Here is a 26,789-nt window from a genome sequence, read left to right on the forward strand (position 1 = left end):
AAAAAAGAGGGTAGGAGAAAATTACAGTAAAATGCTGGCACAGACATATAATAAGGCGTTATTACCTTAAAATAAAACAACCCTATGATCAGGACTTTTGTTTGGTTTCTTTACAGCCGAAGTCTGTGGGCAATATATACCAATGTTGGTTCAGCTGTTCAAAGCAGCCTACCACCAAATGAACATGTATATTTTTGCACATGTTGCGCTCGACAATTTTGAAGTAAGGCAGTTCCGGGGCTGAGTCTTTTCACTGCTGCCACTCACATCTAATTTTGAAGAAGAAAAGTATTTTTCAAGCTAATTATGCGAGTGTATTTTTCAAGCTAATTATGCGAGTGTTAATGGTAGGGCAGAGCTGCTAAGATTGGAGTGACTGCAACGAGTTACAGATAGAAGAAAGCCGTAGTAAAATAAACCCCATGTGTGCACATGGACAATGTATTGGCTTCAACAGTTTGATCAAGAAGGGAAAATGTTCACTCAAACAAAAAAAATAATTATTGTAACTCAAACAATGCCACGCTGCTTATTTGTTGTGCTGGTAAGAAAATGACTTAATTTTAGGGTTGGTGTAAAATTAAAACCTTGAAGGACACAAGCACTATGTTATGGTACCTGAGAAAACATGGTGCCAATGGAATGAGTTAAGAAAAATGACCAGCTAGAAACACACATTTCTGACCCAGAAGGCGACAAAAGTCATTTTGTTTTAGCATTTGATGCTTTCAGACCATCTGGAAAGTTAGGGTGAAGTATAAAAGGGCAGTTGAAAACGACCCTTTATGAGGGCTCTTGGAAGAAACGAGAGAGAGAAGGGGGGGAGAGAGAGGGAAAAGAAACGAGGGAGGAGTTGTTGGAAATTGGGTAGATATGTAGATGGGATGTTGGTTGGTGCATCAAGGTTTGGGTTTTTGCGCATACTGTTCACATGTGTGGTTGCATGCTTCTATGTAGAAATGAAGCAGGATTGCATGTACAGCTCTGATTTTGATATAACAAGTTAATATTTGGCTTACTTTTTCTTTCTGCGCTCAAAATTTCAGCCATGCCAATACAAGAGAAAGACGGTTAAAGGGCTTGCTCTCCCCCACCGCCCCCGCCCCTGTGGGGGATGTTGGGCAATCAATCAGCAGGCGTGAATACTAATGGCTATTGCGTACAGAGCTCGCCACTTGTTCACGCCAGCACGTGTAGCCCTTCCATTTCTGACGTTTTTCTTTGGTAATTTTACTTTCGCTTTGATCACTGTAAATGTAGTAGTAAGGATCAAAGAAAGCAAATAAAAACGAGGACTGAAAGGAATATACCAGCCTGGCATGGCTAGTTGAGGGCACTGTACTCCCTCAGACTAGTTTTGAATGCTCCTTGAAAAGCTGTCTATTTTCACTTCGCCTCCCATTCATGTCATAAGATAAATAAGGCTTAAAATTTACAGAAAACATAAAACACTTTGCTCTAAATTAGCAGCTGCAAAACACAAATTGCCGAGGTAGAACTGTACTCTATTCCCAAGGTACAATTGAAAATGGAAGGACAGCAATACTAACGCCTCAATAATGCAGGCCTTGCCTTGCACCTCATCCTTGGTATGGCACCTTCTGCCCTTTGCTAGAGAGTGGTAACTGGACACCAACATTGTCAATATTTGACTACATTTTGATTAATTTACAAGTTTGGTGACAATATTAACTATAAAGTTATTTCACCCAAGGTACGATAAAGCATTTCACAAAAATCAGCACCAATTTGATAGTGTAGCGACTCCTAGATGCACTTTCTATGTTCATCCTCTTAACTAAGTCAAACTGGAGCAACTTGCACTGCAAATGGGATTTCCTGGAAATCTACCAATAAACTGTTCTGTGAGAAACTGGATTTTTTTTTTTTTTTTTTTTATTTTTTTTTAACATGTCGGTCAATAAGAGGCCAACACATTTAAAACAGCAATTTCACAAGTGCCCATACCGCAAGATGTAGAAATGGTACACAGAGATCTAAAGGAGCACAAGCACACAGGGGGTGGCGCAAAGCAGTTGGGGAGAAGGGAGCACAAAGAGAAAGTAGTGCTGAAGGGGAGCACTTAAATGGGTGGGTCCTACCTCAGGGCACCAGAGGGCCACATAGGAATGAATACCAATAACAATGAATTTAATAGGATTTCACAATAAACTAGCCCTCATTTCATTGTAAATCTAAAAAATCTACACAAACTCCCAAAATGCAAATAACTTTAGCCATTTGAAACAATGTATCATTTTATTTGGAAGATGCATGGCATCTTTCCCATTCAAAGATGGCCGCTCATTTCCAGAGAGCTTCCTTAGAGACAGTCATCCAAGATGGCTGCCTCCATGGAAGAGCTGAAAGAGCTCAAGACTTCCGAGATGGTCAGGAATGGGTGGGATTAGTTTTAGGGATTAGCATGGCTAGGGGCAGGGAATGGGAGGGATTCAATAACCCAACAACGGTGTATCCCCCCTCAAATGTCATCTAAATTGGAACAGCATTAGAGAACCTTATTCAAAGCCCATATTTAAAGTTCGTATGTTAATGACAAGAATTTCATCTTAAAGGTAGCGCTTTCAGTGCCACCTAATAGCCTGAACTAAAAAAGGCAAAAAATGTGCTCTACTTTCTAAAAATAACCGAAGCACTAATAAACATGCGTCTGTTACAATAGAACATCGTTTTGCACCATGTAACTTTAAATCATTACTACAGAGAATACAAACACCCACGTTGCAAAAATTAAGTTACCTTGTTTTTTTGCCTGCAAAGGGTAGCTCAGTGTTTACGGACTATACGAGATGTGGCGTTGGTATCTATGAATTCTAATGATACAAAAAAAACATGTCTCAAAACCTACCCCAATTCCTACAACACCTGAGCTCTGATGAATATATTTTTAGTGTACGTAATGAGGGAGGGTTAAGAGTAATAGGTGTTCAGAACCTAAAACTGGGACAGGCCAACACCATGAAAATAGGACCATAATGTAGGCAATGATCACAGAAACAGAAGGACTAACATGACAACCCCCTTTATATACCCAGATGGTTACAACATGCCAGCTTCAGCAATGTGGCTCATTTACCATAGTGATTTTTTGCCCTTAAGCTGCATTAGAAATGGCACCAGCAATGCCACTCAGTGTCACATGGCGGATCTAGCTACAAAATACCAAAATGTGGTCATAGCGTAACCCACTTTCCAGGTGGCAGACTGACAACAGTTGAAGTTTTCTTTATAACTTCAAATGAAAAAAAAATAAGCACTTCAGCTTAAAAAGCCGCAAGGGCCATCGTCATTGCAGCAAACTACACCAGGTTCGAAAACATGGAGAATTCTATCAAATTAATGGTACATTGTTTGGTCAGGATGCTGCACCCGAGATTCTGCCCTCTCCGGCGAGTAATTAGAAGTCGTAGCTGCATTTCGTTATCAAACTGCTGGCAAGGACTGAGGACCTGACTGCTGCCTATTAATCTCATTAGAGCTGAGGAAGTTAGCAGGGTCTCTTTGCTAATACCAGCCTTTAATAAAATAGTTCAGGGCAGCAACATTGCTCTAGCTGGCAGAGTGCAATTATAGCTCTATCATCAATGAAGGAGATGCGGGACCCAGTGTGTAACCCATCTCCCTTCTACGCGTCTGTTGGTGCTGGCATTCTATCACTTATTCGGTACAGTGTCGGAGATTGACTAGTAACAAACAAACAGGTCTTACAATAAATAAACACGCGGTGGGGCATGGAGGTAACATTTACTAGGCTTTCATTGAGCTCAGCTGAGCCTTTGACTCTGTGGATACGCTGGCAATGTGAGACACTTAGCCAAGCCCCAAGTTCCTGAACAGCTCTGCAACAACACCCTTTGGCAGTTAAAAGAAATGGAACCGTGAAAACAAATCCTGGACGACTAGTCACTTTACTTTTAAGGCAACAATCTACAACTCCTCCTCCAACCCCTAAACTAAAAAGCAGCCTTTTCCCCCACACCAACATACACGGAAGCCCTGACCTCTACTCAGCCATACACCATAGAGCACCGAGCAATAGGGGAAGAATGAAAGAATTCACTAGACAGGGCAGACAAAAGGTGCTCATCACATAGCTCTTCCTACATAACTCTTACACCAGCCCAAACAATTCATGCATCACAGAGCCGCTTATTGACACCAGGGTACCTTTGCATCATTCTGCAGAAGCCCTGAAAGAGACAAAGAACTTTCTAGTCAGACTTCAAAACAGATGGTAGCCAAGGGTGTCGCCCCCCTCTAGCTCCTCCCCTTCAATATGGAAAATGTGCCATTCTTGCAGGGCACATGCAATGCCAACATAGGCCTCCAAATATCAGGCAGGTACCCACCTTGGAAGAAGTCTCTGTTGCCGATTCGCCAAGTACACTCTTAACCATGGAACAAAAGCACAGCAAAACCTAACGCCTCCTTCAAGAGAAAAGCGGTCACTGCAGTCACCATAAACAGTTTCACCAACTGTCGGTGAGAAGTGCAATGGAGAGGAGTCAGTGCAGGAGGACCCCTGCCACAACCCTGATGAGAACAACGACAAGTGGATCCCTGCCTGCACGTCTCCCTGAAAAACTGGACACCATAATGTTCAATTTAATTACATTCACGGCCACTTTAATGGTATGCCTTGCAGTTGGGATATATTGGCTTCTTTTAGCTAAGATGATCTTAATTAGCATTGCAATGTATGTGACTGCTGCCTAAGCTATGGAGTTACACATTGGAGAGCATCTTATATTTGACCGCACACTCTGAGCAATGCAAGTGTAGTCCTACTTTTGTGTTGGCAGCCACTTTCAAAATATGGTCTTATCTTTATGCTAAAGGCCGGTCTCGATTTTTTGAGGTTTAAGATCTAAGCCCTAGCAACCTTTCCCATTGCCTCTTTTCTAAAAGTCAGCAAGGCTTCTGATCTCTCATCTCACACCTCAAACAATTACTAAAGCCTCTTCAGACAGCTAGAGCTCCCTCCTCCACTCAATCACTCCTTCCCTCAAATGCCAGGATGCACTCAGAAGAGGTGGGAAGGTCTGCCCTGCTCTCGCATTCAAGCATGGACTGAGGAAGAGGCTGAGATAAGCAGACGAGTAGAGTGTGAGAGAGGGGAGGACATCGGGAGAGAGAGCGAGGGCACTAGATTGGCATAGGATATGCTTGGAACTGCTAATGCGATTAGAGTCTAAAATATGGTAGTGCAATTGCATACTACAGTACATTGGAGCAATACGTCAGCATGCAAAAAGGGCCCCTTTTTATGCCAGGAGTTAAGCGATTTTACATTTAGTAGGATAGTCTTTGGGGTTGCAAGAGAGATTCGTAGGGTGATAATTCCAAGTGAGGCATACTCAGTGCTTTAACCAATACAGGACATCAGCAAAACACGGGCTGTCATTCTGTCAATAATGGGAGACAGGAGGCAAAAGCTTTTTGTTTTTTATAAGAATGCCTTCAGTCCTTCTGAACAGCAGCTAGTTTGTTCAGCTATGAGGAAGTTCATTAGATTGTGCCACAAGGCTGCACTAGTGTTGTCCAATGTTCTGCCTCCAACCTTCCTTTTCTAGCAGAGCCAGTGGAGATGGGCATGCAGATCTCAAAAGTCTTTAAGGAATTTAGTTTGAAGCAATTGGGGCTAGCATGCAAATAAAATCGAAGGGTAATACAGAGGAGTTAGAATGTGACCCATGTATTCATACATAGCCAATGAAGCAATTTGATAGCCGGGGTAATAAAGGTCTCTGGGTCTCAGCCCTACGATCAGCCTTGCAACCTTAATTTGAATGATTAAGATCTTGTGGATAAAGCACACGCTGAGCGCCATGTGGAGGCTACTACAGTAATCCACCCACTGGAAAATCATAGCTCTACTCACCTCAACAGTGTGGGGCATGTTGAGGAGTTGGAATATGCGCTTCACTATATGGAGTTGGTGATGTGATTCTTTCAAACAGATGTTGCATCTTTGGGACAAAGGCAAGTGATGCCATAAAAAAAGAACACCCAGGCTTTTAGCTAATGTGGCAAGAGCTGGGGTGGAAGTGCCCGTTGTATGTGGCTAAGTGAATGGTTGAAGGGCAAGATGGAGGGGCCGATGTATATCATTCAGTTTGGGAAATATTCAGAAATACACTGGTCAATCATTCAGTCGTGGATGATTATGAGACGGGTGAAGACATGGCCTGAAACCAAGCAAACACCTCGAAGTCTAAAAGTAATCTTGTTGTCGTCAGCACAGGTTTGGAAGGAAAAGGAAGCAATGAGGACAGGGGTTTCAGATCATTGGTAAACAACCAGAGGGTGGGAACAGACCCTTCACAAACAGCACACGTATACACTAAGCTTGGAGAGGAAGGGACCAGATCTTATTTCTACCGCTCAGTCATGGAGGGATGAAGTCCATATTAAAGAACTGCCATTGCAGCAAAATGAGCCAGATATCTGCCACGTTCAGAATTATGAGGATGCTCTTGAAAAGAAAGTTAGATAATCAAACATGACGTTTCTCTAAATGCTATTTTTCAGATTGCAGTCAAGCATCTCTCAGTCATTGCCCAGAAATCATTTGCCGCTCAAAAACTATGCCCGTGTGCCAAAGGGGGCAGGCAGTTGGGAGCAGGAAGAGTAAGCCACGCCCCCCCATTCAAGAGCCTGATGTCTGTGCATTTGTGGCAAAGCCTGCATAGCCAAGACCGCTAAAATTTGTGAGCAGTGAAGAGCGTGTGGGAGCAGATCAGCAGTGTGACCCTTCAGCAGCTCAGCACAGCACTATAGTGTGACACTTCTTGCAGCTTTTGACTGAAAGGTGAAGTGGGAGCGGAAGAGTAGAGAAGGTGAAAAAGAGTGGGTAAACTGGGAATGCCCCCTCCCTTGCTTGAACTTGATCTTTGAAACTCTGAAAGGATATCGTCCTACTACCACCCAACTGCATTCACTCTCTCCGGCATATTTGTTTAAGTAATACTACCCTGGAGTCTATCAAGCCAATGTTGCTCATAATATCTTGTGTGATGCTTGACAGGATGTGTCTCAATGCGATTGCTTTTCTTTGTATTATCTTGTGATCTGTTGGTTGTACACCCTGCTTGCCTGTACTTTGAAGACCGGCAATACTCATGGCATCACCACCCCACACCCCAACTCCTTTAACCATGCCTATGGGCAAGAGGGCAATATCTGGCTGTCATTGTTACATCAAATTGTAGGGTGCAGCCCTAGTCACTTGTGTTAAGTCACATCAGCCAGTCGGACATGCCTCAGTGACAGGGTAACCCACGTCTCTAGGCAATTTCCACCACGACCAAAAGGAAGGTAGCCCCGTAGATCATCCAGCCCCCCCACCTCCAAAAAAAGAAATCCACCTTCTCCACACCTGCCTTATTGAAGGCCCAACACCTCATCGATGAGATAGAGGTTTTATTATATATTAGGGGCAATGAACACTCTTCAGAAAATAGCAAAAACCTGAGGACAGTGGAGCACTCGTCCTGCAGTCCATATAACGAAGGAGTCCTTACCAACGTCCATTTGCGAGCTACAAAGACGACTGCCCCAGGAGGCAGGCTGTAACTTTTCGGTGATGGTGAACACACACCATGACACCCACCCTACTATCCCCTGTAACAATACTTGGACAAGCAAGAAAAACTGAGTGAGCATCCAGTTAATCCAACTACAGATGAAGAGGGGAGTGGACTGACAAAACTTTATGATAGCCCATCCTCTGTCATGGAGGAAAAGGGAAACTCCACGATAACGTCAAAGGATATGTGTATATAAAATGGTATGTTTTGATAGGGGGCTACTGAGGCTTGTGGGGAGGAATGTTTGAAATGTAGTCAACTAAGTGGTACCATTAGTATGCTAGTGCAGGAATTTAAAACAGCAATAGGCTAGGTTGAACAACTCTCCCAAGCTCAATATAAAAACACGTTTGGGTTACCCTGCTAATAAGAATAACACAGAGGTTTCACTACTCTCTTGGAATATCCAGGGGCCGAGGAATACATGGGATGGTTTAAAGTGGCTGGAGTTTGTCAAAAATCTGACATTGTAGGTATGCAGGAAACGTGGGCGATGGAGTCAATTATTTTGGAGGATTTCGGATTATTCAATAGTCCAGCCCTGAAGGGGCCTAGGAGGGGGGCGGTGGGGGACACAAAGGAATTCATTAATCTGAGTGAACAGTTCATTAAATGTAAAATATGCCCAGATCAAAAAGGAATCCCCGGATATGTTTGTGTTAAGAGTGAAACTCCCTGACAATCGAAGTCCTTGTGTGTGTGAATGCCTGAGATCTGACCGACAGAAACCAAAAAATTTGAGCGGAACCTGCTGGCATTGGTCTACAACCATAAACATTGGGGGGATTTCATGTTGATCGCTGGTGATTTTTCCATGCAACTGCAACCCTCTATAGCAGATACAACTTGGGGGGGGGGGGGTGAGGGGGAATTCCCCTGCTCTGTGCTAGCACCCCCGGTAACCCCCATCGTTATGCTAAATGGATGGAAACATTGTTATATTCAGTGGGTCTTATGGCCTGTAACAGTAGGCTGCCGGGAGATTCTCACCCCCAACAAGTGCAACCTATAGGGCAAATTCTAAATCCTCCCTAATCAACTACATCCTAGTCTAGGTAGATGCATGGAGATAGGTCTCCAGTTTTAGGGTGGAACTAAAGGTTGAAACTGACCATGACCTTTTATTGTGCACCCCATCTAAACCTAATAACAGACTTCTGGAAGGGGTAATGCTGGAAGAGGTTAATGGTGAACTATCAATTAAGAGTCCAATCTGAATGTTAGACAGGACACAGCACTACTATATAGTTCCCTGCTTCTTATATTGCATGACTATTCAAATAGCTCCTTCCAAACTAATACAATCTAATTTTATGAGAGGCCTGATGAAGCAATCCAAATGCACAGTGAGCCATGCACGTATGGATATGCAAACAACAACAATAAGACCTAGTATGATAAAGAGTGCAGGGTGGCTAAAAAGGCTCAGTTCAAAGAAACAAAAACAATCTGGGGACAGACAGGCATGCTGTAACTTACTTAAGAATAGCCTATAAAGATCTGCCAGCTAGGAAAAAAGGAGTATACAAGACAATCGCAGCACAATCTGAATAGGGGTCTCCAATCTAAAGAATAATAAAGGTTTTGGCCGTTGTGAAGAGGGGGTTAGGGGTTGGTGATAACACCATTGACATTGCTGAACAAAATATATTGGCACTCTATATAGAGATGAATCAGATGGGGGTAATTCCTCCAAATAGAGCCATTTTGATGTAGATGGAACTGCGGATCACATCAATCATTTTTCACCCTTGATGATGGAAATGGCATTAAGCGCCCAAAGTGCTGGAAAGGCACTCAGGCCAGACTTTATACCAGCTGATGTCTTTAGTGAAGAGCCTCCCATTTGGATCCTCCTCTTGACCAAACTCTTTAATGAACTGATAATTGCAAATACTGTGCCTCACAGCTGACAAGGTGCCATTTTAATCCTGATTCATAAGAAGGGACAACACAAATTTACCGCCAAACTATTATCCAAATTTGTTATTAGATTCACTAGGGAAAATCTTTGCCAAAGTGCTGCAGATTAGGCAGGAAGAATAGTGCTTTACCCATAATTTACCTCCATTGCAAGTTGGGTTCAGAAAAGGGATTTCAACCATTGAGCAAGTATTTCATCTTGACATTATCCTGTATACATTTTTTGTAATAAAAAAAAAAAGAAAATGTAATTAGCATTCGTAGACTTACAAACAGACTTTGACTTGGTCTCGCTTCTTGACTTTGGCTGTTATTGGAAACTTTGGTAATCCCTGCTGTCCTGGCAAATGCGATTAGGGTGCTGCATAGAGACGACTGTACTAATATTAGAACAGGCCATGGCACTGGATACACCACACCCTTTGAGATCAATGTGGGAGTTAGATGGGGTGTTGTCTGGCCCCCCTGTAATTCTCCCTGTATATTAAATGACCTGATTACAGCTAGTGCCAATCTCAATGCAGACACCCTGGTTTTAGGTGGCCAGAGATTACCACTTTTTTCGCCGATGATGCAATTCTTTTGTCTAAGACACCAACGGGCCCCCAGCGCCAATAAGTAACCTTTAAAAATCTAGTGAAGGACAAGAGACTAAAGCTGAATGTTTGTAAAACCAAGATCATGGTATGTAATTTGCAGAGACATAAGAAGGGTTTACAGTCCCAAGGTTGATATTGATGGTTTAAGGATTGAAAATAGTAAAGGAATTTAAGACCTAGGAATTAGAATTAGTACTTATGTACTGAAATTTGATGAAAGTTGTAACATTTTAAGTCATAGAGGGTAGGCAATGCTCTCATTCTCAAAAAAGTTGAACGGCAGAGTAACGTCGGCGCTAAGGTCTATATCGCTCAGGTAGTTACCGCTGCTTCATATGGGGTAATACAAAGCACAATAATATCGAGGTTAAAGAAAATAAAAATGTGTCAGTAAAATGTGGGCTGGAGGGAAGTCTGGAGATTAAGAGGATGCTTAGTGCAACTGTGGGAGAGGGCAGTGATTAGTATCACACATGTTTTTGTGTGAAAGCGTCAGTTATGGCTCTGCTTGGAACAGGACTTCAGGTTAATTACTGACTACAGAACAATCTGTAGGCAACCATTCTGTTCTGCCCTCGATGTGTTCATGTGCTCTCCTATCGCAAAGCACATAACAAACACCTTTATATACAACAAATTAATCTGCAGCAAGTGCATTAAAGGTTCACACTCCCTCCTTGCAAGCAATTTTCCAGGCCTGATTAGTTCATCAAAGGACACACCACACTCAATTCTGCCTTTGCAAATTATCGTTTACTTGGTCTTGAAATGGATGCAATTTTGTATGTTTTACGTACATGGAATTGGCAACGCACATTTTTTTGTTGTGAAAAATGGACTATTCTTTATTTATGTTTAATAAATATTGCAGGCACTAGGAATTTAGTTTTTTCTGCACAGAAATATACTGTGCTGCAAAGTATCTAAATCGCTAGATTGGGCATATTTTCTGCACAGGATAACAACTGGGCATTGGACTGTAGGCCAGAATGCCAACAAAATTAATCTTTAAAGAAACATGTCCTATGAATTCCCTGGAAATGCATTGGCTATGGCATTCCAGCAAAGATACACAAGATCGCACTCACCTTTGGCAGTGCAAGTGTTTTAATCATCTCTATTTCTTCATCAGAGAGCACATCAATGTACCGGACGATACGAGGACTGTCCCATTCGTCCTGCTCTTTTACAGGAGAAATAAGCAGCTCAGGATTCTTGTTCCCATTGTGATATCTGCAGAAGAGCCTCTTCTCTCTCTTGGGCGTCTAAACAGGGAAAAGTTTAACAAAAAAAGAAGCAGAAAAAGAAATCCACGTCATTCCTGATTTTGAACTACTAAAGTACAAATTAATATCCAGACGCGATACCATACATATCTGGGATATATACACATTACTAATCCTGCCTCGAAATGTATTGCATCACACCTATACAATGCTTTAAGTCTTTGCCAGAACACATTTCAGCAAGCAAAAATAAAACTCTTGTTGGTGTGAGTGAAGCGTTTCACTGGAGTTCTCTCCACCTACAATGGGATCTATCCAAAGACACTACTTTACATAATGTATGAATGTATGGTCTGTATTATTGCCATTTCCATTTCTAAAGCACATATACATTGCAGTGTGGTTTCTTGGTGCCGAGACCATAGATGAAGGAGGGTAAGAGTAGAAAACAACCAACGTTAGATAATCCCCTTCAGTTTATACGAGTCAACACGTTCAAAACTGTAGCAAATCACACCGAATCCTCAATCGCTGCACACCACCCATGCATACACCACACCCTTTTGAAAAACAATAGTTGGTTATACTATTACATATGGATTTGGAAAACCACAAATATAACTAGTAACTAAATAGGACAGTCATCAGCAAATATTTGAAAGAAGTGCGAAATAAACATTTGTGAGCACATTTACATAGCACAGCTATCCCCATCCATGGGGACCATTTAGAAGGGCATTATTCCTCAGCATTAGTGACTGGGCGCATTTCAGCTCTTACCTTTAGATCATGTTGCTCAACCGTCATTCACATATTTTGGGCATTCAGTACTCAAGTTGCGTACTATAAATGCACTCTAGCGAATCACCTTTTCAACAACAAAAAAGGCCAGCAACATTCCGTACATAAAACAAAAGGATTACAATACAGGTAATTGGAGAAATGAGCACACTAGCTCAAATGCAACAATTACATGGGGCTGGAGGTGTCGCACATCGATGGGAAGAACCAAATCCTTCAAGTCCTGGAATAAAGGAATAGTGCTACATCTGTGAATACTACAACGAAGGTTTTCTGTAAACAGATCACAAAATGCCATAAGATGAGTCATGACTGAAAAATGTATATTTTGGGAAGACAGCCTATTTATTCATCTGTGAATAAAAGTATGTCAATCTAAGTAAGTCGAATAGGATCCTGGAGGAATTATTCAAGGTGGTGGGTAAAACGATTATAATGGTCTTCGAGATATAGGATTAATGCAATCGTGCGTGTACAGTAATATTTTAGGTTTACTCAAAGATGACATCTCCCATGGATTGCAAAATGATTCCAGATTTCAGTTTAGCACAAAAAGTAGACCAAATTTACATTACTTCATTTACGCCAATTGATAAAGTAGTTAGTTTTGCAAAAATTCGATGCAACTAATATGAAGGGAGCGCCATGTATGGAATAGCATTTCTACCAAACCTCTAAAAACAATGGGCAATGTGATCGTAGTCTGAGATCATTCAATAACCAGAAAAGTGATGGGTGGAAGGTTTTGAATTAATCTGTACCACTGGCACTGCTCTGGGCAACCGTCCGCACCACCGTTTTTTAGCCCGTCCGTGTCATAGACGTATTTAGAAGGCACACTATGCCCAGGCTTAGGGCGGCAGATTGCCAGAAGAGCTGCATTTTACTACAGTTTATTTTTAATTTACTGGTTGTCATTTAAAATAAATATATAGACAACTTTGTTTCTCTCGGTCTGGCTGATCCACAACACTGCCAGTAATTATGAGCTGTGAGCAGTCTTTCCACTTTGACAGCTAAAGCTTTTGATGACCAAACTTGTATATATGCTAGATATTTACAAAAGCTATATTGTTAAGGAGAATTTTAAAAAGAAAAGGCTTACCAAATGCAGCATTCTTTAGGTATTTAGTGATTCAGTCAGACAACTCTCACAGATATACATTTATTTGATCATTCTTATGTTCCCAAAATGCTCTTTAATATGCAAAACAGCCAAACCCCATTGAGGGTTATTGGTTCCACATCACATTATTGATGGAGTTCTTTCTAATCACTGCATACATAAACTGTGTTAAGCAATCACCTTTATATTCAAATGCACAACATGCATTTTTTTTAAATCATTTCCGAAAAGTAAAGGTTATAAATGATGTATGATTTTAAATGCATTCCTATGCTTGAGGTCAAGCGGAGAGTTCCCACAGGTGGCACTACAATGGTGTTGAGAAGCAAGCACTCATTTCCCTCCCCGGCCCAACATTTCCAAGGTCTGTGGCCGCCCAAAAGCTGCAAGCATGAAATAGATCATAGAGAACTTAAAATGGCAAACAGTAAATCTGAATGCGCAAGTGCATCAAGAAACCTATGAAAGGATACCAAAAGCCACAGAAGGGTAAGAACAAAAACGGGGTGCCAAAAGTACACACTGTTCACAGCTGTAAAGGTGTCCTGTAAAGACATCCAATCAGCCATCTTTATAGAAGTTGCTCAGTGCTAAGCAGGCAAATGGCATCTGTGCTGGGTTTATCATATTTCTTTGGTGACATTCTGCTGTACTCTCAGTACTACCAGGAGAACCAACTGCAAACTATGTCACACAATGCATAACTGATGTTTATAAGTAATCTTTACATGAATTATATTTTAAATACAAGGTAGGACTTTTACTGTAAAACAGTACTTCAAACAACAGCAGGACATTTGCATCTATACCCACAAATCTCAAAATGTTCCTATGCATTGCGAAGTCCAACTATACAGAGTTTACAAACATTTGAAATTTCCTTAAACACAAGCTAGCAAGACCCATAGCCTAAACACACCAACAACGGTAATACTGTGCTGGAACGCCCGATCCATTGCTCAATTTTACTCTTGGAGTGTTGGGTATCTTGAACAATTGCACAAACAGCAATGATGTAAACAGTAAGTACCACTTCATTTGTTAAAAAAAGGTGCCTGCATTTTGCAGATACATGGAATGCTGTTGCTTCCCACACATGCCTTATTCAGGGTCGCCCTTATCAATTACTTCACTAGGAGAATGTACAGCCAAAGAATCCAAGAACCTCTTCCAACTGTCTTTACTATACTGGGGTTTTTATGCCCAGGCAGAGTTTACAAACTTCACTTGTAATTTTGCCATATTCTAATGGTATTCCAACCCGAGGGATTGGCGGTAATCGGCTCAGGCAAGAAACTTGCCTTAATTCCATTTTGCCCCTGCTAAAATCGGGCCTGAAACCATGAGAAGGGGGTGGAGTTCTTTTTATTCAACATTTTTATAAGATGTGCCAGTGCCACTTGCAAATATTTCATATGTAAACTTTGCCATTTGACAAGACCAGATGTAGATATTTAGTTATGTTGCATTCATATTATTACAGACCAGTCTAGGAGCTTCTCAGAGTGACAGCAGGCATTTTGTGAGAGAGACCTGATATGGGCATTGCAACTAGAATTCCTCGTTCTAACCTTCTCTCACTTGTGTTCAGTTGGCAGACAACTTATGTTCTTATTGCTTCCTCTAAAAGATGGTTTTCAGACCTCACCGAAAGTAGACAATTAGCCTTAACAATTACCTCTAGTGCACTCAACTGTAGAGCACTGCCTTCTCCAAATCTTGGGCAGCAGGGATCTGAAAACACACAACTAACATAACATATAAGATGATAGGATTGAATTGATAGAGAGGAAGCACTAATGTTCTAAGCCCTGCAACCTTAAAACGTCCTTATAATGTTATAGAGCCAAAATGGGGGTGAAGGCTTGTAGTTTGGAAGACACAGATTGAGTTTGTTGTAGGGGCGGAATCTGGTGTCAGAGTCTGGCAGCAGTGGAGTCAAGTTTGGGGGTTGGGAGGGGCTCCTGTACCCTTTTGGGCCTAGGGCAGCAGAAAGCCTAAATACGCCACTGTCTGTGCCAATGCAAAAGGGGTCCAGCCATATGCAAATCAGTCGGGTACTGCAACCAATGGGAGCAGCCCTTCCTGAACTGCTAGGCCAGGTCCCCTCTGCACGGAAACACAAGCAACCCCAGACATTTTTCGGCCTTGTTAGGCCTCATCAGTGAGGTGAAGCTTGGTTCCCTATGACGCAGTACCAGACTAATTTACATATGAATGGACCCATTTTGCAATGGCACAGACGGGCTAATAAACAGTGGTGTGGAAGGTTACCCAGAGCAATGCCAGTGGTTCAGATTAATTCAAAACCTTCTACCCATCATTTTTTTGGTTTCAGTTTGTCTCCCTATGTGAGAGAGGTTATGCCCAGACTTGGGTCCCTTGCTCGCTGCGCCATAGGGAACCAAGCTGCACCTCACTAAGGAGGCCAACAAGGCCGAAACATTTCTGGGGTTGCTTGTGTTTCCGTGCAGAGGGGACCTGGCCTAGAAGTTCGGGCAGGGCTGCTCCCATTAGTGGCAGTACCTGACTGATATATGGCTGGCCCCCTTTAGTTTAGGAACATTCCAATGAAACCCTTGTCACTGATCCGGATAGAGCTAAGAAAAAACTCTACATGATGGATTGGATTGACACAAGAAATCTGTGTTTGCAGTATAAAGATTTTGATCCATCTGTGTTTTCGGCAAAGCGTTATAGAGACATGGCCTTCTACTTATGCATATCTCCTTCTCCTGCCGTTAGGAATGCTTTGTTGCGTATGCGTTTTAATTTATGTCCTACCCGTGAAATTCAAGCCCGTAGGAAAGAAATCCCGCGGGAATCTTCAGGATGCCGTTTTTGCAATAATGCAACAACTATTGAAACTTTGGAGCATGTTATTGTGGACTGTCCTGAACTTATGAACTTAAGACAAAGTCACTTTAGTAAACATTTGCCCTACTTTAGCCAGATGAGACATGAGCATAGATGGCTTGCTATTTCCACTACCAACTGTACGAGTATAAGACTGGCCACAATTAACTTTCTGTGAGCCTTAAATCTACTAAAATAGTTAGATTCCTAATGAGATCTGTTATTTGGATCAGTGATTGTCATACTTGTTCATTGCCTTATGCAAAACCCAAATGTAACTATTAGCATTAGAATTGATGGTTTTGACATTTGGTGTGATCTGTAGGGTCTTATGATTGCATGTTTTACAATATACTGTGTTTTATATGTAAACCTTTTGATAAATTGTTGTCTTAAATTGAAAATAGTTGATTAAATTCAACTAAATTCATTAAATAAAAAAATAAAAAAAAGGTTAGGAAAATAGGGGGTCCGTTTTCTGCTTTTATATGCTGGTACGGGATGGGTTATTATTTTAGAGGGCCAAACCCTATTGCAACGCTGTATTGGTTTCTGTTCACCTTGTGGGTGTGCAGATTCATCCATCCTTTCACAGGGGTTAGAGTCAGCCATGGGGAAAAACAACATTAATGCAGTTTACAGAGTTAGACTAGTAGTTGAATACGCTCGTAAGCCACACAACAACAAACTGGCAAGCATTCACACCCAGGCTACTTGGCTTATCACGCGGGCAGTCCAGTGGAAATCAAGGGCAGCCTCTGAACAGACAGCGACTCAACAACAGCCGATTTTAAATGGTCGAGACCCAGCTGAGTTTTCTAGTTGGGAAGGCAGATGTTGTCACTTCGCATTTACTTGATTTTCGTTTCACCTGCAAGGCTATAAGGCGTAGATGTAGAAAGGGAGACAAAATGAACATGCTAGGAAGTTACAACACCTGCCTGACGATGATGGGAATAGTAGTAGCGCTAACTAAACGTACAGGGGTCAGGGCCCTTAAGACAATGCCTTAGGCTGCAAGGCGCCAAGCAGCACGATAAAACGTAGGTGGAACAGGAACTAGAATGAATTGAAGTTGGTGAAGCTGGCACTGGCGTGAGCCAGCAAAAAGCACTTAAAATAAGCACTTGTGAAAATCCACGTGCGCAAATGCATGCGCCTCCAAGTAGATATTTGGCCAAGCAGATGCTGTCAAGTTCTTCAGGGAAATTGTTCTTTCAGGCAGCATGGGTGGTCATGACAGTGACAGCAAACAGCACTTAAAAAAAGCACTTGCGAAAATGCGGGAAGTTATTAAAACTCAGATAAAACCTTAATGCAACCTAATGTACAGAGCAGCATCAAAGTTACATTGGAACGCAGGGTAATGTGCATTGCGGTCATTCTGGCAGGTCAACCTAAATAGGTGTGCTTTCATGGTTAGGACTGTGGAATGTATATACCGCCAACTAAGCATTTCCAGAGTTGCACCTAGTAGATTTTGACAGCAAACATGAAACATATAGAAACCTAACTGATATAGCAGAGACACGACCTCTGTTTTTGATTTTATTATGGTGCACCTCAGAAACAGAACAAAAAAGATCTCGTCAAACTAGCATCATCCCCAGCCATTTGTAATTGTTTATTTGGAAAGCACTTATACACAAGTTAAGTGCTTCAACTCGCTTCAAGGTGGAAAATGAACAAGAGGATATCATCGTCATTTTTAGGCCTTGAAGATTCCAAATGATCTAGCAGCAATAACTAGCATACTAGGCTGGGGCATTTCTACTAGTAGAAGTGCATGACAAAGATTGGGGGGAAAATTGAGGGGGGAGGGAGAGCAACGTACAAGACAGAAAAGGTTGGTCATCATGTGCCTAATGCATGCAGGCATAAGGGAGGGGAGATGGAGGAGGCCAGGACAGACCAGACAAACATGCTAAGCCTAGTACATTCGAGTTTGTGCAAGTGCGCAGACTGAAGTGTGGGGGAGGGGGACAAGCGCCCGTTCCAGTGCAAAGTGGGTGCCAATCTTATGGAACCTATTGCGCGTGCAGTAATGGAGGGCAGAGTGCGGGGGTCCGGCGGCAAGTGCAGGACTGGCAAGGAAGCCTGGAACCTGCGAGGCTCTGGAGGTGCACCAGACGACCAGTCAGCTGGCTGAGCAGATTGGGGAAGAAAATGAGGGAGGGAAGCATTAGAGAAGAGAAGGTGGTTAGCAAGGGTGAGAGAAAGAGGAAGAGAAGAGGAATGTCTTAAGGAGTTTCCGGAACGTAAGGAGGTCCGGCTCAAGATGGAGAGAGGCAGGTAGGCTGTTCCAGAGGGAGGCATCTGCAGAAGATAAGGATCTACCCCCAAATCCCTATTTGGAAAAAACTGCTCACCCGCAGAGAGTTGGAGGAGACCGAGCGTAGGACTCTGGAGAAAGAGTATTAAGGAAGAGAGCATTGTAGATAGTAGGGGCCATGGCCCCAGAATGCTTTGTGGACTGGACTCGAACTTGCTAATTTTGGATTTGCTGAGGCGTACACAACTAATACAATGGATTTAAAGTTAGCAGATGAAACTTGATACTGTAGTTATCTGGTGGCAAAGTGTATTCTAAGAAAATCACTGTATTCATTCATATGCGGAAAAGATCTCTGTTCACACTCTGTTCACCCATAATTTCCTACCATTTTCACGCCTTCACCTCGGCAAAGTGCTTCATATGCTTCACGCTCTGGCAGATAGTCCAAAGGTCTGGCATAAATCCCAGCATGGGTCGCTGTTTCTTCAGCTGGTGAGGTTTCATTGTGCTGGTCCTCTGCTCTCTCTTTTTCCAGCATTTTCTCAAAATATCTCAAGTTACTTCCTGCTCGTTCATGACTAGAATCTAAAGGAAAGGATGAAGTGAAAGTATTCCAATTTATTGAACTATATCACAGTCAACCATGGGAACGATTTGTGCACCTTTAGTCAAATTAATGTGATATGCTAGGAAAATGTACATGTTTTTTTATTTTCAAACCTAAATCCAAATTCTCCAAACTACAGCTGTCACTTGCACATTCCACCAATAACTTTTGGTCATGAATTTGTTTGCACATGTAACAAATTGAAATAAAATCTGAAATTCTGTATTTGAAGTAATACATAGGTCATATTTGTTGAAGGAACTAAACATGTTAGCGGTAACATTTACCCAATAACCGATTCCTTCACCAGCCAAACCTCTCTCTCCATTGGCCAATACAGCTGGTTAAGTGGGAACGACATTACAATGCCTAATAGGCCATAGGTATTAGCTACGACAGCAGTAGATATAAACAAGGTACAGGCTGTACAGTGGCAGATACAAGAAAGATTCTATGTGTATATGTACTTATTAGTATTTGTCTTGGGTAACTTTGTGCAACACAAACACTGTAACAAGAGAAATAACGTATGCAGAGCAATCCTGTTTGTAGGGGTTTTACAATAGTAGAGAAGTAGAATGTAGATGAAACCTCAGTCTGTTGGTGAGCAGAACACGACATACTGAGAACACAATTATTGACAGCATATACTGTATAATTGTTCACAGGGAAAATGATCACATCAGCGTGGTGATACACTGACCTCAAGCACCGTCAAGAGATTGGGGCTGCTTTTTTATGGTGAGGTTGAAGCCCTGAACAGTGGCTTTGTCTTAATTTGAGGTACAGTGCATTCCAATAGTAGGAAGATGGAATAGAGAACTAGTGGGTGGCAATATAGTGGGGGTGGGGGGGGACAGATTGAGAAGGACTTCAGATCATACAGTTTTTATAGGGCTGTCGCAAGAGGGAGTGTTAGATAGCTAAGGGGGGCATCACATGGATAGATTTGAAGAAAAGAGTAAGGCAATTAAAGAGGGGGCAATGTTGCTTGATGAACAAGACTGCACGGAGGAGATGCATACAGTGCAGAGAAGTGAATCAACTTCCAACAAGTTGCTAATTGGAATATGTTAAGGTGAGGAACAAAGCAAATGGAAAGTCCCACTGGGCAGCTGGATCAATAGTCGAGAGTGCGGATGATGAAAGTGGAGATAAATGTTCTTGCAGAGTGAACATTGATTATACAAATGTTTAGATTTAAGTAAAGCATGGATGCTGTTGCACGGTAGTGATAAACTGAAGGAGTTTAAGGTCACCATTTGAGAAAACCACCATGATGCCCGTCTTGTGGGGTAGGAGGATTTTGAAAGAGTTACACATCAAAGATCCGTAGAATTCAGTGATGGATGGTGGGGAAACAGTTGGAGATGTGAATGGCTAACTCCTGATGAACAAAAAGATGTGTGTTGTCTATGTTGAGCCAGAATTCCTAGTTTAGGGATTCTAGGGCCACTTTTTGGGAAACCTCAACCTTTTAGTTTTCCCCCCTTTGTCTGGTCTCTTTTGCTGCCTTACTATTTATACGGTGACCAGAGGGTCTTCTACTGAAGTCCCCCTGCAATTATATCCCTTTATACCTTATATCAGGTATATGGTCGCCATTAAGGTGCCCAGTCCCCAGTGTTGCCTCTCAGACACCCAATTTCTACCCTATAGTGATTGTGTCGCTGTATTTTGGTTTCAGGGAATAGGTTGGTGGTGGCTATGCTTTAAGTGTGGCTTCACAAAGGGTGCAAGCCATTGTACTACATAGATAGCCCAATGCCCCTCTTTGGTAGCCATTGGGGTACCAATTTCTTTTTTAATCCTGCTCCCGGACATTTTTTTCTCTCAGGCTTCCCTTTGTCTAGGTGACCATCTGGGGGTCTCAAAATGGCTGTTCTGACTGACCATGTGTGCTCTTTGTGAGCCCATCACGACTGGCTTAACACTAGTCCCAACTGGTTTAGGCTAGTTGAGGACCCTGGACTAGCCCGCTCACTTCCGTGTGTAGGTGGTTTTAGCATGGTTGGTCATCTGAGTCTCTGCCCTAAGCCCCTTTTTGTGATTGGCTAGCTGGTCTGATGCCAAGTCTCAGTCACAGGGGTATTTAGGGGCTGCCCTGCCCCCTAACTCACTCTCCTTCTGCTTTGTTCCTGGAACCTGGAGGTGGCAGGTCTGCCTATCTGCTGGAGAGTTTCCCCATTGATTCCTGCTGTTTTTAAAGTCCTCACTTGATAATACTTGCGAAATCCAGTGGCTTGGCCTATTCCTAGTTTGGGTTTTTGGCCGCCAGAAATCCAGTCTGGAATTTCTTGGAGACTCCAGGTGACTCCCCAGATCTGCTGCGTTGGGCCCTCCACGTTGGGGCCATTTCTGGGCACGTTTTTATCATCATTTACTGCAAGGACCTTCCGCTTGGTTGTGGGTTGCTGCAGGAGTCCAGAAGAGTAGTTGCAAATTAATTTCTGTACTGGATCCTCAGTCTGGGATGTTCAAAGATGCCACCAGCCAATGTCTGGGTCTTGTTTTTTTGATTGTCCTTCTACAAGCATGCAGTTGTTCGGGTTCCATGTACTCCTTGGAGACTTCCGCGCCTAATCTTTCCCTCCTGGCTTGTAGTTCCACTTGGATTTTTTTTCTGCTTCGCTGTGGCTTTTGTTTGCCAAGGGGTCAAGTTCTAGAGAGCTTAATTCTGTAAACCGCATCAGTAGAGAAGAGCAGATTACCTACTGGGTTGTTTGGGCCCCTCAAGCCTTTTCTGACGAAACCGCCAACTTGAGTACTTACTTTGGGGTCCTAGGAAGGTTGATTATTTCCGATATTCTCTCCCGAGTCTTCCCTTGATACGTTGTAGGTATTCCGGGAAGGCAAGCCTTAACCACGGTTCGCCAGAGACTTGTATTAGGTGTTCACTCTGTCCTGCAACCTCTTTACTTGTGGTTCCTCTTACGACCATTGCAACACTTCCTTTGGGTCTCCTTGGGGTTGTTTATTGTAGCATCTGCACCTGTGGAGTAGAACTGTACCTCATTTAGTGTGGATGGGCCTTTACCATTATATTCAATGGAACTTTGAACTGACACAGACTCTCCCTAAAGTGACTTTGGGGTACTAACCTGCCCCTGGACATTTTAACTGGATCCCATAGGGTTTCAGAGAGCTCTAGACTAAGATTTGATATTTCATTACTTACTAGCGATTTTCTTTTAATTGTTAAAGCCATCTCTTTCATTTCTGCAAGGGAAAATGTACCTGAAACACTAACTGTAACTTGTAGCCTTGTGCATATTTTTTCAGGAAATGTAGCTGAGGCAACTATTGTTGAAGTGTTCTTTGAGTCTTAGAAGCTCTTGATACAGTTTACTGTTCTATCTTCTGAGGCCTTAAATGTATTGCCTGAGCGGTTTATGGTCAATCTGTCGAAAAAAAGCATTGACATACCAAACCATCTAATGCAAAGCATCGTCTGCCAAAGCATCGACAGGCTATCTTTAACTTGTAAAAGTGCATTTCCATCGAAACCAGTGCATTGAAAATATAAATGGACTGGTTTCAATGGAAATGCATTTTTTTTTGTAACTTTAAAACATTATATGGAGCTGTCCAGTGCTGAAATGCCGACACTGGCCTGCTCCTTGTAACGTTTTTAAGTTTTTATGTATATTGGGGGGGTCCCCCCCAACCCAGACACCCACCCCCGCCAACCCCCACACCCACCCCCCTAAACCTGACCCTAACATAATCCTTAATCTAACCCTAGCCCCTACTCTAACCCCAACCCCAACCTTAACCCTAAATCTAACCCTAGCCCCAACCCCAACTGTTAATCTAAACCTAGCACTAATCCGTAACCCCAAACCCAAAACCCTAACCCTAACCTTAATCTAACCCTTAATCTAACCCTTAATCTAACCCTAGCCCGAACCCTAACCCTAACCTAACCCTTAATATAACCCTAGCCCCAACCCTAATCCCTAAACCTAACCCTAATCCAATATAACACATTTCGGTGGATCCATCGAATTATAGACAAAGAAATGGTCATTCGATGGAATGGCATTTCAATGCTTATAATTTGATGGATTGGTGTTAGATGCAATAGCATTCGACGGATTGACCAGATACCATTCTGAGCAACTAGGCATTAAGACTGAAAGCCTTAGCAGGTCTAAATGTATTGGTGAATTGTGTTTTGGGCATTAGGGATTATACATCTATTTGTATGCGTTAAATTGTGTTTCCCTTCTTGGTCCCGCACCCTGCCATATGTGTTAGGTGCTGACCACCAGGCATAGGACCTTTCACATCTACTAGAGTCAAGAGTGTGTATTTAGGACAATGCACTTAGTTATGCAGACAACTACGCACTTAACCTATGTTTAGACTGTGTGGTACCATGGTTTCCCCAAACCCATGTCGTTTAATGTTGGGGGCTTGCCCTTGACAAAGGACGCACATATGTACATTGGGATTAGGAGAGTCCTTGTAAAGGCATTACTGTTTTTACAATATACCGGTATCTTTTTTAATTCTATGTATTGTTATAGTATTTATTGGAATTGATAGTATTATATGTTTAACTTTATTAAGGTATCGATTTTTCAGTAGATTAGTGTGGTGTAGTTTCTGGATGTATGTGAGTAGACTAAGTGTACATCTGTGTCAATTTACTGCACCTACCTGAGAATCAAGCCTTGTCACTCTGACCATGCTACCCACGTTTGAGATAGGTTTGGCTTCCCTTTCGTGTTAGGTGTTTTAGCCTCCCCCGCTAGGGTTAGTTGTTTTAGCATCCTCAATAGAAGGTGGTTCAAAAACTGCTTTAACAGTTGATAAAAAGCTGGTAGGGGGGCTTAAAGTCGGTGATTAGTTTACAGAGAGGAGTTAAGAGTGAAGAGGATGTAACTCCCAATAGGTAGAGGGTGGCGGAGGAGGTGTCTTTGTTCTATGAGATGGAGAATATGCTGTCAAACACATTGGACTCAATATGTTCAATGGCAAATGCTTTGGAAGCTGAGAAGAGTGAATGCCTGTGGTGCAAAAGAAATAGTTAGCAGCCGAGAGGTCAAGGAGAATGTGAAGGGAGGAGAGTTTGGAGTAAGGAGCAATGGTGGGGGTAGATATCTGGATGCATGCGGTTTCAGTTGGGCTGTTACTGCAGAAACTAGATTTAAGACGGTCACAAAACATAGCATTTACCAGGCAGGGTGCAATTTAGTTTAATACCACACATTTCAGAACTTTAGAATTGTGGATGGGGAGGTTAACAGGTATCTTAATGTGCTGGATTATTGGTGTCAGAGCACTTTTTTGCTCATAAAGATGAATACCTTGAAGCATACTGGGCAAGTCAGAGATCTGCAAGAGGTTGACAAAGTGGGATAGGAAGGAGGTTTAGTGTCCCAGAGCAGTTATCAGTGAGGTACATGGGTTGAAACGAGTACATGATGGATTGGCATCTTGGAGCAGAGGGGCCAATTCCACTGGGGTGGAGAGATTAGGAGGATGAGACATAGGTGGGGTGGTGACAGACAAAGATGAGATGGTGGGGGAAGAGAAAGGAAAAGGGAAGAAAAGGTATGGATAGGACAGGTGACGTGGAAGCAATGTGCCCTCCTTCGTAAAATGTTAGACGGTTTAAAGAAATCAACCATCTTGGCTGCTTTAGCAAAGGACCTGATAACCTCACACAAAACCTTTGCCATGAGGTGGCGGACTTGTTTTGAATGAAGCAGCTGATGCTGCGGTGACCATAGACCTTCTAATAACTAACCCAGATAGGGCAAAGGTCAAGATATTCCAGCATGATTGGTCTGAAACTTTAGCAAAAAACACTGACCATAAAGATTTCAATTTACATTTATTTGGCTCTAAAAGATATGGTATCCTGGCGAGTTATCTAGCAAAATGCCCTTCCCAGCACTTTCGGAATACATTCTTGAGATTTAGACTGAATCTGTGGAACACCAGAGATATAATGTGTAGAAGGAAGCTAATAACCCCAAAATTAAACTTCTGTCACTATTGTTCACATGTCCATCAGAAAGAAACCTTGCGGCATTTGATAATTGAATGTATTGCATTAAATGATATAAGACGTAGATGTTTCGAGAAAAAGCTACTTGTACAGGGACATGTGGATGGAGATTAACTATGGCATCTTATTTTCAAATCCACGAGTCACTATACAAATAGCGATAGTTTCATATCTTGATATTGTGCTACCAATGAATGCCCCTGGGAACAATTAAGGATTACCCATCCTATTTTTGATAGTTTACTTTTTAATCAACAATATTTTTATGTAACAATATATTGTGTTTTACTGCTACCTACAGGATGGGCGTAATGCACTCATTTTTTATTATGTGTACATTCTATGAATGCACCTGATCAAATCAAAGTTATTGATGATTATGCTATCTGTATTTTGTTGATGTCCCTTATCTTGTATGAGTTACGATGTAGGGCTGTTTCAATCTTTCTTTTGATGGTAGGGTGTATATTGCTATATTGTACATAGTAATTTGTGTTATATGTTGTTTTATTGTTACTTCTGTGCTTTATGCTTGTCTTATGTTTGTTTTATGCTTGTTTTGTATCAAAGAAAAAGATAAATAATTTGAAAAGTTGTATATTCAACTAAACAAATAAAGAAAATGTTTAAAAAAAAGGTATGGATAAGAGAGCTGTAAAGAGGTTTCAAATGTTGGTGTTTTTACATGCAAAATAAAGTCATTGTTAGTGAAATAGAAGGGGGAAAAACAGAGGGACTGGCACCATAGATTGGAGTTTAGAGCATCGTTTACAAGGATGGGCGTGGAGAGTTGTGATAAGGTTGGTGTAGTAGATGGATTTAGAAGAGTCCAGAGGAGAGATTCCTTGTAGGTGGCAAGGACAGAGGGCCTTTCGCCAGCAATGAAGCTGGACGTACAGTTAGTCCTCAGCTGTCAGATCAATGGGATGATACAGGGTGGGGTAGATGAGGGATGGAGTGAATGACACCACATCAGTGTTCAAAGAAGTGGCTAATGCTTAGCTAAAGAGTACAATGGCCATCTTAATGCACAAAGATTGTGGTAAAGAGAATACTAGACTTCATGAAGACATTGACCAAGAGAGCAGAGTCTGGCTTTGCGCTGGTGGGGGGTTGGGGAGACAACATCAAGAGATCAATACAACAGGGAAGTCCTGGAGGAATGTATTGTAGGGAGAGGGTTTGTTGGAAGGGGCAGAGTAGATGAGATCAGAAGAGAGGAAGATGGAGGAAGCTAAGTTCTAGTTGCCATGGGACAATATTGGAAAATTAGAGATTGGTTAGGCAGAAAGTTGGAGGTGGTGCCCATTGGTCACATTTGAATGGTTAAATTTGCACTAAAGAACAATGAGGGTCTCAGAGCGGAGGGTATCTAGTAGAGGTCAAATACAGGAAGGAAGGAATTGAGGAGGGGAGTGGAAGGTGGTTGAATATTGAATGTGGGGAGCTGTGGGAGTGTTACAAAAGGTGATTCAGCTTTCAGAGACAGCCATTATAATTCAATGGGGGTATGAACATCAAAATGGTCAGTGATGAATGAGCCTTTGTGTTAGAGCCTGATTCGGTGCTCCATGGTGAGTGCGAGGACAAGATGAAGTGGGAGTGTATTTCCTAATAGAGTTGAATGGGATACCCAACGCTCAGACAGGGGTGGGACCAGTGACCAGAAAGATTAAAGCGTGGCTCTCTACAAAAACATGACCCAGCTATATTGTTGAAGTTTCCAGCTAAGGCAACATATCAT

General features: G+C 42.2%; 1 protein-coding gene across 4 annotated transcripts in view; it reads right to left on the bottom strand.

Moving 5' to 3' along the window:
• The window catches only part of P4HA2 (prolyl 4-hydroxylase subunit alpha 2), a 274,459-nt gene that overhangs the window by 88,288 nt on the left and 159,382 nt on the right, over window positions 1–26,789 (bottom strand). For all 4 annotated transcript variants that reach the window (XM_069652510.1, XM_069652508.1, XM_069652512.1 and 1 more), the window contains exons 7-8: window positions 18,802–19,001; window positions 11,221–11,397 (exon numbers count right to left, since the gene is read on the bottom strand). In XM_069652510.1, the coding sequence (XP_069508611.1) occupies window positions 11,221–11,397; window positions 18,802–19,001 (377 nt within the window). The remainder of the gene's footprint in view (window positions 1–11,220; window positions 11,398–18,801; window positions 19,002–26,789) is intronic.

Source organism: Ambystoma mexicanum, chromosome 3p (genome assembly GCF_040938575.1).
Source record: "Ambystoma mexicanum isolate Mex_15411 chromosome 3p, UKY_AmexF1_1, whole genome shotgun sequence".
Lineage (NCBI taxonomy): Eukaryota > Metazoa > Chordata > Amphibia > Caudata > Ambystomatidae > Ambystoma > Ambystoma mexicanum.